The 14,763-nt window shown below is 36.5% G+C and overlaps 1 protein-coding gene across 4 annotated transcripts in view; it reads right to left on the bottom strand.

Moving 5' to 3' along the window:
* Window positions 1-14,763, bottom strand: part of GALNT13 (polypeptide N-acetylgalactosaminyltransferase 13) — a 603,283-nt gene that overhangs the window by 522,563 nt on the left and 65,957 nt on the right. For 3 of the 4 annotated variants that reach the window (XM_065927851.1, XM_065927849.1, XM_065927850.1), the window contains exon 3: window positions 10,287-10,532. In XM_065927851.1, the coding sequence (XP_065783923.1) occupies window positions 10,287-10,428 (142 nt within the window). In that variant the 5' untranslated portion in view covers window positions 10,429-10,532. The remainder of the gene's footprint in view (window positions 1-10,286; window positions 10,533-14,763) is intronic. The other variant, XM_065927853.1, reaches the window with a different exon arrangement.

Raw genomic sequence — 14,763 nt, 5'->3', positions numbered from 1 at the left:
CCAGGCTCCTCTGTCCCTGGGATTCTCCAGGCAAGAACACTGGAGTGGGTTGCCATTTCCTTCTCCAATGCTTGAAAGTGAAAAGTGAAAGTGAAGTCGCTCAGTCGTGTCCAACTCTTCGTGACCCCATGGACTGCAGCCCACCAGGCTCCTATGCCCATGGGATTTTCCAGGCAAGAGTACTGGAGTGGGTTGCCATTGCCTTCTCCGTATGCTCTTCTACCCTCCCCCATTAAAGGTGAAGCCATATTTTTAAAAAACAAGAAAAAAGTGATGCTAGTTTTAACACTTTAATTCACTACTTTTCAGTTTCCTCTCACACCTACACAGAGAATTCTCCCTTAAAGCACTAAAGATTAAACAAGGTCAACAAGCATCTTCTATTTAATAAATGACTACAAGGCTAGATGTTAGTGTTATGAAGAGATTACCTAGAAAGAAACAAAAGAGGGAATTCCCTGGTGGTCCAGTGATTAGAATTCACTGCTTTCATTGCCAGGGTGGGGGTTCCATCCCTGGTCCAACAACCAAGATCCTGCAAGGCTACCTGTATCCCCAGATTTATGAGAAGAGACCAGGGTATCTCCCGGGCAGGGCTAAAGGGAAACATGCAGGGATGGAATTAAGATGGCAGTCAACAATTCCATTCATTTTCTTGATTTCACGCCCCCCCCCCCCCCCCCCCCCAGTTCAGAGCAGCAGCAAGGAGACCTTGGGGGACACAAGGGCATGAAAGTAACTTTGCAAAACATTAAAATGCCAGATATGGCAATACTGATTCATAAATGATCTGAAACAAGAAGGGTACCTAGGAAATATTTTCCTGACCGTGATTTATATATCCTACTAGCTAGGGAGATTTGGTCAACTCTTGGATGCCTCTGAGAGCGAAGACAAAACTCTCAGCTCAAATTGTTAGACTCTGTGCTCCATACTGGTATCTGAATGAAAGCATGACACTTGAATTCCAATGAAAACTGGCATTAAGTGATAACAAAGTCCTTTACTGAACTTACACTACAATAACCAAATTCTGTTCTATTGGTTGTTAAAATTTTGGCACTTCCTCTTGATCACACTGTGAAACAATAGAAGATATAGGTATTGGTCTCTGCCACCAATACCTGGCTCAGGGTTACTCTAACCTTTATAATTTCCTAAGTTATACACTAAGAGCATCTGATGTTTGGTCTTTGTTCCTGGTTCCTGTTATGGAGCCCCTAGATCCCTTGGAATTTCCTGGGTGATAGGAGCATCTTTTGTTCGAATGAGATGATTCAGGTTGGGTTCTTGGATAGCTCTGAGATGGGGCTTGTCATCAAAAAGACCAGGGCATGATCAGACGCTTGAAACACTCAGTTCCACCCCCTATCCTCCAGGAAGGAGAGAGGGGCTGAAGACTGAGCTGATACTGAACATACCTACATGATGGAACCTCCATAAAAATCTGAGAAGTATGGGGTTCAGAGAGTTTCTATGTTGTTCAACACATCTACATGACAGGAAGGTCATGTATCCCAATTCCAAGGGCACGGAAGCTCCTACACTTGATGCCTTTCTGGACCTCAACTTACGTAAGTCTTCATCTGGCTTTTCACACAGATGCTTTATTATAAATTTTATAAGTTGGTGAATGTAAATAAGTGTTTCCCTAAGTTCTGGGAGGCAGTCTAGCAAATTATCAAACTCAAGAAGGGGTCATGGATGTGCCAGTTGACAACTGGTTGGTCAGAAGTACTGAGCGCAAGATGGGATCTGAAATTGGTGTCTGAAGTGGGGGCAGCCTTGTGGGATGAGTCCTTAACTTGTGGGGTCTGATGCTCAGTCCAGGAAGACAGTGTCAAACTTGGAGGACACCAAGCTGGTGTTGCAGAGAATTGTTTGGGGAAAAGTCAACATGTCTGGTGTTAGAAATACTGTGTACATGAGTAAAAGAAAAACATAGAAGTGATTTCCTCATAGGCTCACTCTGCCTCAGTGTACTTATATGTAAAAGAAGAATGTCGCCACATTTTTGTGTGATAATTAAGTTAACGTGTATACATAATTTAGAATAATCATAGTTTATACTTATTTTTATTATTGTTGGCTAATGTACTTATCTTTATTTACATACTAGCAACAACTCTTTCTTAAATATTCTTTCATCCCCCTTTTTTTTGAAGGTAAGTTTTCTTTCATTTCCTAAGTATGTGTAATATGTTCAATATTCAGGATCAGTTAAAGAATGGGAGGTTCCTTCCTTTCTTGAATATCATAATTTTATATCCCTTTGTCCTCTGTGATGAGAAGGCTCTCCTGGGGTTGCTAAGCAGCTCTCTCCCCATGTCACTTCCACATCACCACTTCTTCTAGCAGACAATACATTTTCCATGGACTGAACAAAATAGTTCATTTTCCATAGTTTTATTGAGAAAAAATAGCTAGAAACATAATCTTTCATTTGGAAATGAGCATGAAAACCGGGGCTTCCCCGGTGGATCAGACAGTAAAGAATCTGCCTGCGAAGCAGGAGACCCGGGTTCAGTATTTGGGTTGGGAAGATCCTCTGGAGAAGGAAACGGCAACCCACTCCAGTATTCTTGCCTGGAGAATCCCACGGACAGAGGAGCCTGGCAGACTACAGTCCATGGGGTCGCAAAGAGTCAGATACAACTGAAGAACACTTTTTCATGACTGAAAACCATGATTCATATTTATTTCATTTTACACGTGGTGACTGAGGCCCAGAGAGAGAAATTAACTTGCCTAAGGACATGGACTCTTAGTGAAGGAGCCAGAGGACAGAGATCATGCAGACCGGCTAACCTCAAATTTCCCCAAAGCATTTGTAGGTGCACTGCAGCGACATTGGTCTTTTAAATACCTACTCTCTCAAATAGCTATTCTAACTCTTCCAACCCTGGAGCAGCATCACTTAGTATTCCACACCAGTTAGGAGTCAGAAATATCCTTCAGCGCATTTTAGCTCTAGGTGGCCCCAGAGTGGCATAAAAGAACTATACTCCCTTAACAAGAACTTATGTTACCCAAAGGTACTCCTTTAGGAAAAGGATTCATGGCCCTGTATCTAATATTAGAACAAGTCTTTGTGCTCCCAGAAAGTCCCTCAAAATAATCATTTTTTATAGCATCACTCAATAATTGATATATAACATGATAATGCTGACTCAGAAGCAAAGATTCAATTCTATTCCATATACTCCATTTAATAAGGAAGAAAAGAATGTAATCCATCTTAGAAAAAAAAATGATGGTTTTTAAGTCTGGTATTTAGAGTTTATTAATGGAGTCAACTTCCTACTGAACAATTCCATTCAATTGCCCGACACATGTCTCAAACGCGACACATACAAAATAGACTCAGGATCTACCTCAACTCCTACATCTCACCTATCAAGAAATTGGATCAAATAATGCCTGCAAGAAACCTGAAACCAGTCCGTGACATTTCCATCTCCTCCACCCACCAGAGTCTGTCAAGCACCCAGGTCTCTTAATCCTGTATCTCAAATATCTCCTTATTTTACCCACTTCTCTCACATCTCACTGGCACTACGATGCTCTAAGCAGGCCTTACTTCCCGCACAGAACTCATGAAAGGCCCCCACCACTACCTACCCCACCTCCCGGTACAGTTGTCTATTCCCCAATCTATTCTCCACACGTGAACCTTCCACAGCACAGAGCTAATCATGTCTGCTGTGTTCTAAACTCATTCAGTGGCTTCCCCTTTTTTTCAAATCCATTCAATGGTTCTTATTCACTCACTTAGTTGTCTATATTACAGACACATCAAACCCACATCCAAAACACACCTAGGACCCTAGCCATGCCCCATATTCAGTCAAAATACTCACTCCCACCCCATGCACTTGTTGCCCCGATACATGACAATCAAGATCCTAAATCTTGTGTTCACAGTCAGCTTTACTTGCTTTATATGAAGTCTTGATGTATCTCTATACAGTTCTAAAGTATGCATTTGAAAAACTAAGTTGATTTTAACTTATGAAACTGTACCATGCTGTGTATCATCTCTGAAAGATATAACTTCTATACTTAATTTACTATTGTATTATCATGATTAATTCATATTGGTGCAAATTGCAGTAGTTCATTCATTTTGACTAAAATATATTATTCTTTTACATTTCATACCTCTATTCATTCATCAGCTTTTGCATTAATTGGCCTATTGATTATTTTCAACTTTTATTTTTATGAACAGTAGAACTATAAAATATTTGCTTATGTGGAAAGATTTTTATAAGTATATGACTATGGATTCTTGTTCATTCATGAATTTTTAGATATCCACAGCAATGTCAAACCACTACCTGAAGTTACTATTAAAAACAGTGAAGATACATCACCTCTAACAATTTGTATTAGCAACCTTTTTAATTTTTGCCAATTGAATGTATATAAATATATCATTGTAGTCTTGGTCTGCATTTCCCTCTCACAATCAATGTTCAGTATTTTATCATAGCTTTCTTTTTTGTTATATGTGTTTCTTTTTCCAAGAAATGTCCATTTATGCTTATTTCCTGCACATTTTTTCCTGTTGTACTATGTGGGCTTTCCTTACTAATAATAGGAGTTATTTATATATATTTGACAATCTTTCAGCTACATGTTCTTCGAACATCTAGTTTATAATCTCTCTTTTTACTTTCTTTAAGGTATATGCAAGTGAACCAACTTCCTGAATTTTAATATAGTCAAATTTATCAACAGTATCTTTTATAGTCAATGATGTTGTATAGTATTTCAGAATTGTTCCTTAATTCAGAGTCCTAAAAATGCCTATTTTATTTTCTGCTAAAGGTAAAGTTTTCTTGTTACTCTAATACTTCCAAAATGTACCTTGGTTTATGACATGAGTTAAGCATCCAGTTTCATCTATTTTCCATGCATATTACCACGATTTTCACTGTATTTGTTGAAGAGCTCTTCTCTCCCCTACAGATTTGCAGTGCTTCCTCTCTCATATACTGAATGTTCCAAACATGTGTGTGTACTTCTAGGATCTCTATTTTGTTCCTCTGGGCACTTGGGCTACCCTTTGTGCAAATACTACAGTCCTGATTACTCAAATTTTGTAAGATCTCTGTATGTTTTCCCTTCAGAAGTATCTTGGGTGTTCTGTTATCTTTATAATTCCATAAAAATTAGTGTTTTCTTCTTTAACTATTTACTTCCTACTTTTATCTTTTAGAACTCAGTTTAAATGCCACAGTCTCTATGAAGTTTTAACTAGTACTCAAGATCCATTTCTAATATCCTAGATGCTCTACTCAGAGCACTGTTCTTCCTCATCCCAATACTCTCTGTGCTTTGTAATCATTTCTAAATTACATTTTTACTGAAAGAGACAGAGAGAGCAAGGAATTTTTAGTATTAACTATGTGCTGGAGAAGACTCTTGAGGGTTCATGGAGGGCAAGGAAATCAAACCAGTCAATCCTAAAGGAAATCAACTCTGAATACTCATTGGAAGGACTGATGCTAAAGCTCTAATACTTTGATCACCTGATACAAAGAGCCAACTCGTTGGAAAAGACCCTGATGCCGGGAAAGACCGAAGGCAAAAGAAGATGAGGACAGCAGAGGATGAGATGGTTAGATAGCATCACTGACTCAATGGACATAAATTTGAGCAAACTCTGGGGGATAGAGGACAGAGGAGTCTGGCATGCTATAACCCATGAGGTCGCAAAGAGTCAGAGGTGACTTAGTGACGGAACTACAACATCAACAAATAAGCTGCATGACAACAGAGACCTGGTTTCCCTTACATCTGCAGGTCTTAGCTCATAGTCCATCATTTCTTTTGAAGAGTTACTTCCTTTTGGGGGCTATACCCAGAATAACTTCCCCAGGCTGTGGACCTGACTCAGCCTGGACGGCAGAGCCTGGTGGAGTCCATTCAGATGTTTCATTACTTTCACAGTGTTTAACAGACACTGATGAAGGGTCAGCATGAGCTACCACTCCCCTGAGAGGCTTATTACATCATCATGTTTAATCCTCACGGCAGCTCTGTGAAGTAAGATTTATTGACTTTAAGGTTCTCATCTTAAATAGAACACCAAGATTTTGTTAAGGAATTTGCTAAAAGTCACACAGCTATTAATAATTCACAGGGGAGGACTTGAGGACCAGGTTGGTCAATAAAGCTGGATTTTTAACTTTGGGGCGACCTATCTTGTAATGCCCCCTATGAAGTCGAAGGTGATTATACTTGGGATTGTTTCTTGTTTTTTGCCCATTACCAGACTATGTTCTTCTTTTTTATAATTGAGATATAATTGACATACAACTTTGAGTAAGTTTAAGATATACAACATGTTAACCTGAGAAGCACTTAAATAATTGATGATTTGGTAAATAAATGAACATATCTCAAAAATTAATTCAGAGTGTTTGCTAATATTGGGTATTTATAAGTGGTTTAAAATTTAGAACTAGAAGACATCTTAGAAACTACCTAGTCCAAAGCCTTTATTTTAATAATGGAGACAAAAACGTCCAGAAAGATCAACTTTTTTGGTCAAAAAATCCTGTTTTTAACATATCTAGAACCTGAAAATTTCAGCCAAGTGCACTTTGTACAATATCATCTACATGTAAATAAAATATTATTTTAAATACACAGCATGAGCTCCTAAATAAAGTAATATTCTGAAATAATGAGTAACAATAGAAGATGAAATTAAAACTATAAAGCCTAATTTTCACTTTTTCAAGACAAATATTAATGTATAACATTAAAGAAGTATTAAAAGTAAAGAGAATATAGTTTAATTTTACATTTTAAGTACAAGGAAAAATTACTATTTTTGCCTTGCATCATTAAATTTTACATTTTGAGATTTGAAACTGAACATTAAGAACTTAAATCAGCAAAATTGCTCTTTGGGTACTTCCAGAAAAGGCTGTCATAGTTTTGCTGAATCAGATCATAAAATTTTTTGTGACCAATCTAGATGTCTCAGTTCAACAAATGACCAAGTTATCATACTAAACTGATGTGATCCATCAAATCACACTTCCACTTTCAGCCAAGCAGCTGCTCAACCAGTTCTAACAAGCAGAGAAGGCCGATTTATTCTGTGATTTTAACCAAAGATCAGCAAATCAATTCCCATGCTCATTTATCAAAAACTGATGGACTCATAAAGTTTTCCTCTTCGAATAATTCTAATATAAGGGCATAAAAAATGTATATAAACTATCTAAATGGGTCTAGGCTCAGTCACTTTCATATTACTTTCTCTCAATTTTTTGTACTAGTCAGAAACTCTACTGAAAGAATTAGACTCATTTTGAAAAGAAGATAATCATAATTTATCCAGCTGGACCAGAGTATTATTGCAAAGTAAACTAAAGACATCCAACAAAATCACTCAACAAAAAATTAATTTTTAGAAACGCTTTTCTGAATTTCCCTACTCATACAATCAGATAGTATCAGTGAAACTCTCTTTCTTAGAATATTTTGATTAATACATAACCTCAAAAATATCTATAATATTAGAAGCAAAATACATTCATTTAATGAATGGAAACCTCAAGTCAGTAAATTAGATTCACTTTTTCAAAAGGTACAAATATATCAACTGGGCTTCAAAGTTTACATTTCATCATGCTTATAAAGAAAACTTTTGCTACATAAGGAATTAACATAAACTAGATTTTAAGATAAAAAATGTTAAGAAAAAAAGTCAAGGAGAATAAAATTATCTATTTCTGCTTCATTGACTACGCTAAAGCCTTTGACTGTGTGCATAACAACAAACTGTGGAAAATTCTTAAGGAGATGGAAAAACCAGACAACCTTATCTGTCTCCTGAAAAGCCTGTATGTGGGTCAAGAAGCAACAGTTAAAACTTGGACGTGGAACAATGGGGTGGTTCAAAACTAGGAAAAGAGTATGTCAAGGCTGTATATTTTTACCCTGACAATTTAACCTAAATGCACAGAACACTATGTGAAGGAGTTTCCCAGGTGGCTCAGTGGTAACGAACCTACCTGCCAAGGCAGGAGTTGTGGGTTCAGTCACCAGTTTGGGAAGATCCCCTGGAGAAGGAAATGGCAAACCACTCCAGTCTTCTTGCAGTTTTTTTCTTTTTTTGTTATTTTTTTATTAATTTATTTATTTTAATTGGAGGCTAATTACTTTACAATATTGTAGTGGTTTTTGCCATACATTGACATGAATCAGCCATGGATTTACATGTGTTCCCCATCCTGAACCCCCCTCCCACCTCCCTTCTCATCCCATCCCTCTGGGTCATCCCAGTGCACCATCGCTGAGCACCCGGTCTCAAGCATTGAACCTGGACTGGTGATCTGTTTCACATATGATAATATACATGTTTCAATGCTATTCTCTCAGATCATTGCAACTTTTTTCTTGTAGTACTCTTACTTCCCTGATGGCTCAGATGGTAAAAATCTGCCTCAATGCAGGAGACATGGACTTGATCCCTGGATTAGGAAGATCCTCTGAAGAAGGGAATGGCAATCCACTCCATTATTCTTGTTTGGAGAATCCCATGGACAAAGGAGCCTGGCGGGCTATAGTTCATGGGGTCGCAAAGAGTTGGACACGGCTGAACGACTAACAATTTCATTTTCACAATTTTCACACCATGTGATATGCCAGTACAGATGACTCACAAGCTGGAATCAAGATGGAAGAATATCAACAATCTCAGATATGCATATGATGCCATCTTAATGGCAGAAAGTGAAGAGGAACTAAAGAGCCTCTTAATGAAGGTGAAAGAGAGTGATAAAGCTGGCTTAAAACTCAGTATTCAAAAAATGAAGATCATGGCAACTGGTCCTATTACTGCATGGCTAAAAGATGGGGAAAAATTGGAAAGAGTGGCAGATTTTATTTTATTGGGCTCCAAAATCACTGCAGATAGTGACTGCAGCCAAGAAATGAAAAGACACTTGCTCCTTGGAAGAAAATCTATGACAAAACTAGACAGTGTATTAAAAAGTAGAGACATCACTTTGCCAATAAAGGTCTGTAGAGTCAAAGCTATGGTTTTTCTAGTAGTCACGTACAGATATAAAAGTTGGACCATAAAGAAGGCTGAGTGCCCAAGAATTGATTCTTTTGAACTGTGGTACTAGAGAAAATTCTTCAGAGTCCCTTGGACAGCAAGGAGATCAAAGAAGTCAAACCTAAAGGAAATCAACCCTGAATATTCATTGGAAGAACTGATGTTGAAGCTGAGGCTCCAAAGCTTTGGCCATATGATAGGAAAAGTCAACTCATTGGAAAAGAGACTGATGCTGCAAAACACTTAGGGCAAGAGGAGAAGGGGACAACAGAGGATGAGATGGCTGGATGGCTTCACTGACTCAATGAACATGAGTTTGAGCAAACTCAGGGAGATAGTGAAGGACAAGGAAGCTTGGCATGCTGCATTTCATGGGGTTGTAAAGAGTCAAACACGACTTAGCAACTGAACAAAACAAAAACTAAAACCAATTTCAAGCATGCTCAAGTACTTTAGAAGCACTCATTCACTAGGAGTATTTCAGAAATAAATTAATGACATTTAAGCCAAAAGAAAGCATAGAAAAATTACATGGAATAACTTTAGGAAATGAATGACTATATTTAATAAATCACCATTTATATAAATTATTGTGTTTCTTTACCTTCATGCTTATCTAAGTCACTGACACTGGTTCCTTAAGAGGGAATATTGAGTGAGAATGAGTTTTTAACACACTTAAAATTATCTTTTGCCTTTAACTTAGGATGGCAAGCTGATAGCCCACAAGTTAAATCTAGCCACCAACATGTTTTGCTTTTTAAAAAAGTGTCCTTCTTTTATTGCTTTTGGAAGTTTTGAGGGCTGTAATGTAGTCTCATTTTCTACTTTCCTCACCATCTCACTTCAGTAGTTTTCCTTTTTTACATTATGTTCTTGATCTCTAAAGGCTTATGCTTCTGAAAGACTAAATTTAAAATTCTGGCCAATTTGAATGCTCACTACAGTCAAACAATGTTGGAATTATTAGAATTGGAAGGTACCTTAGAGGTGAGATAATTCCTCACTCCTTCCAACAAAACACTTGAGGCCAAGAAAAGTAAAGTAGGTTTCCCATGGCTAAATGTACATTAACAGTTCTGCCCAAATGCTCTTCTAAGTCAAGAAACGGAACTCTTATTTAGAAATGTCATGTTTTATCATGAGTCACCACCATTCTTATGTGTATAAAAGAAACATCTGCTTTGTAAGCGCTTACCCCTGAGCGCAGGTAGCAGGGACCGCTCCTTCTTGTCATCACATTTGTTACATTCACTGAAGTACAAGAGTAAGAAGACATCAACGAGAACCCACATCAGTGAAGTGGCTAGAACCACCTTGCAGTAAACAAACCTCCTCATGTCTTCCCTTGACTTCTAGTTAACGCGGAGATCAAAGACAGACACGGCTATGATAAATCCAAGCCACAGAGCTGAACTCTCGGATAAAAGCAGGGTGCATCCCACTGTATTTGGGGAAAGAAGGAAAGAAGAAAAAATAATTGTCTCACAGTTTATTTTGCATAAATGTGATATAACATGAAACATATTGCTATTTAATGCTCTCATATATATCAGCATTTGGCCTTCAAGTTTAGAATGAAAAGTCCAAATAAATGAGAGCTGTAAGCAAGCCAAGGGGCTTAAATTCTAACAATTAATCCTAGGTCTGCCAATATATTGCTGGGCCCTTGGGAACCACTTGCTTTCTTCATGTTGTATTGCCTTTTGCTTAAAGTTCTATCACCATATTCTGTAAAGAACTAGGTTATAAAATAGTGCAGTTCTGAATTTACCATGATTCAGCACTTTTAAGGAGCCAATGTTGCTGAACTAGAGTCATCCTGAGTTATTATATATTGCAATGGCTAAGAGCTGGTCTTTACACAGATAGGCCTGGACTTATTCACTTCCTACATAGGGGAGACCTTGTAAGCCTCAGTTTTCTCATCTATAAAATGAAACTAACAGTGCCAAAACTAAAAATTTGCTATGAGGACCAAAAATTATAATGCTTGTAAAGCATATTGCAGAATACAGTCATTAATATTAAGACATTTTAAAAAATATTTGACAAAAAGACAGTTACATGAAATAAGTCATCAGTTACTTATCCTTAAAAACCCATCTGATCGGCATAGAAAATAATCACTACAGATATGCTTTTGAGAATGGGTAGCATACATTCATAAAATTATCAGTGAATAATACATTAAATGTAAAGTGATTTAAAATAACCAGAGCAAGAATTCTAAAGGCATAACAAAGACATGCAATTAATAAGAGATACTTAAAGTAAGTGTGGACTTAATAACATATACTTATTTGTTTTATTTACACTACATAGAACAATAATAACTACCTTGCTATTTCTATCTATAGAATAATTATATCAACACAAAAATAGTCTCATATCATTGGCTACATTAAAATAATAGAAACTGAAATATAAATCCATTTATGTGAATAAGACAAGTAACAATTTTGACAGATATTTGAGGAGAATAGCTATTAAATACAAAGATACTTGGACTATTTCAGAAACACTTGTCTCAAAGTAAAAACGTCAAAGTACAATTTGCTGAGGCAGAAGTTGTTTAAATTAATGGCAGCTGACCTTGCATCATAAAGCAACACAAATGCTATTGTCCGTCACAATCTGATCAGAGTAGTAACAATTCAAAGCTTACATAAAGTGACAATTTAAAAAAAATATTATAACAGAGCCTACTTTTAACAACTACATAAAAATTTACATTTATTCAACAAATATTTTTAAAAAATAGAACATATACAATCTAAGGAATTGCATGATATTTGACAGTGGTTCTTTTTCTTGAAAAGCAGCATGCTAATTATTTAGTTTCATTTCAACTTCATTTTTCTGCAAAAATTATAAGTAAACATTGGAACTCAGCCTCTAAACCTGACAACAAGGGAAGGATTCCCACATATATATGTCCTGTTACTTTATGTATGTGTCACTGAATATGAGATTTGAAACAATTCAGCCTATTGAATTTTCTGTCTTTCTTTGAACATAAGATGGAGCAGGTTCCTTCAGTTTATTGTAGGAAAAGAGCCTTGTGTAAAAGTATATATTACACTGATGGTAGCTAAATGGTCATTTCCAGATTTGAAGGAAAACCTTAAAATAAAACATCCCATAATAAAAAAATATTATATGTTATATAAGATCTATGTATTATAGGATACTTTATGATAAAGATCTATAATAAAAAACATAAAAAGAACCATGACTGGCTGTCATAAAGTGGAATTATGAATTTAAGTAAGCATTTGCTCTGTGCTTCATTTTCTTTACTTATATTTCCTTCCCCATCTACCTCACAAAACTGTGAGACTTAAGCTAGATAAAGTATGAGAACATTATTTTAAAAGAAATATAAAGAATATTATTATAATACAAAATCTAAAATCACTTAATATTAAATATTAAAATGTCTTAGATAAGTCATTTCCTAATAAGAGCCTAATAGTTAAGGTTATTGAGAATGTAATTTAAACTTTAACCATAATAGAAAATGAAAGTTACATCTTATTATCACTTCAAGCATTATTCAAATTATGGTAATTTCATACCCTGCTAGATCTATATATCAAGATATTAACACTGAGAAAACTCTAACTTTACCATATTATGTGATAAAGCTAAGTTGCTCTTTAAATATTTTAATTTATGAAACAATCTTTCCTTATATATATCAAGTTTTTCATTCTATCTATTGTGAAAACATCTCTACCTTGAAAACATACTAAATTTTATCATTTGTCATCTGCTAGTACTTCTAAAATAGTAATCACATACACTGTTTCAATTCTCTTCTTAAGAACAAAACTGATTGAGCAGAAGGATGGCACAATACACAAAGTAACACTAACCAACATAAGCACAATAGGTGGCCCAAGTTTATCTAAGAGACTCAGCATCTATTCCAGTAAGACCCTATTTATTTGCAAACACTACTGTTTCTCAAGCCAAATCCAGGTTCTGGCTTGGCAAATCAATGTGGAACGTGGCTAACTTTGCATCAACGACAGGCTCTTCTACCCTTTTCTAATTGTTTCAAAGCTTTGAACACAGTATTCCCCTCTTTAAAATATTTCTCTAGATAGGAAAAAAAATCAGGAGTTAGAGAGCTATCAAGCGTCATCTTGCTAATCATATTGTCTTTCCTTTTTTTTTTCTTGTGCACTAAATAATGGTATTATCCATAGACTTTGAGATATTACAGAATTTTTGTTTGAAAACATGCACCAATTTTACTATGCTATAAAAAAGGATCTCAAATATATAAAAAAAAGAAAAGGAAGATCTAAGTAAAGCTTAGAAGTTTGGTAAGTACGTTTTTAAAATAAGAAAGACTTTTTTTTTAGTTATAAGGCTATCACTTACTTGGGTTTGGGGGGGTCTACTTTAATTGCTGTTAGATACATTTTTATCTCTAGTCAAATGCTTTCTTTTGTAGAAAACTACATAATTGGTGCAAATATATTCAATCTATTTTATGAGGCTATACTTGAGGCTCCCAAAGGATGAATGAAGCTCCTGAAAAACTTTTGGCAGTGCTTCCAGAACATTCCAGCTACCAACACACTTTAAATGTTTTAAGTAGTTAGGCAGGAACTTCTGGGAGCTGATGACTGGACAATTATGCATTTTGGTTTAATGACTAAAAATTATAGTGAGTAAGCTTTGAAAAAAATCACCCTGAATTAATTACAGTTATTGACAGAAAGACTGGTCTTCACATGAATGAAAATCTAAAATTCAGGTGGACTAGAGGAATCTACCCATAGCCTAAATCAAACAGTGCACTGTTAAAAGCACTGTAAGCCATAAAAACCATGCCACAAGGAAATATACAGTAAGAGACAAAGAAACAGCCAATGATAATGTTAAATGAATGCCTTATGTGGAAAGATGGTGGAAAAAAAGAAAAAACTGCCCTCACTTGTCTTTAAGGAAACTTCACATATTCATAACATAAAATGTGACTATTAGTAGGAAACTAAGCATAAGACCTGCTGAGTCATGATGCCATGACCTGAATCTGAGTTCCACATGCACTTATTGTGTAGCTTAATTCAAGTTACCTAAATGTTCTATGCCTTTTTCTAGTCACAAAATATGAACAGTAGTTGTTGTTTACTCAGTCATATCTTACTTTTTATAGACCCCATGGACTGCAGCCTTCCAGACTCCTCTGTCCATGGGATTTCCCAGGCAAGAATGCTGGAGTGGGTTGCCATTTCCTTCTACAGGGATCTTACTAACCTAGGGATCAAACCCACATCTCTTGCAATGCAGGCAGATTCTTTACCACTGCGCCACTGGGGAAGCCCCAAAATATAGTTGAGAAACGTATTATGGTCATCTGAATCAGTTCATCAGTTCAATTCAGTTGCTCAGTCGTGTCTGACTCTTTGGGACCCCATGAACCGCAGCACGCCAGGCCTCCCTGCCCATCACCAACACCCGGAGGTCACCCAAACCCATGTCCATTGTGTTGGTGATGCCATCCAACCGTCTCATCCTCTGTCATCCCCTGTCATTCCCTTCTCCTCCTGCCCTCAATCTTTTCCAGCATCAGGGTCTTTTCCAATGAGTCAGCTCTCCGCATCAGGTGGCCAAAGTACTGGACTTTCAGCTTCAACATCAGTCCCTCTAATGAA

The sequence above is a fragment of the Muntiacus reevesi genome, chromosome 3 (assembly GCF_963930625.1).
Source record: "Muntiacus reevesi chromosome 3, mMunRee1.1, whole genome shotgun sequence".
In the NCBI taxonomy this organism is placed as follows: domain Eukaryota; kingdom Metazoa; phylum Chordata; class Mammalia; order Artiodactyla; family Cervidae; genus Muntiacus; species Muntiacus reevesi.
This window is presented reverse-complemented; position numbering and strand designations above follow the sequence as displayed.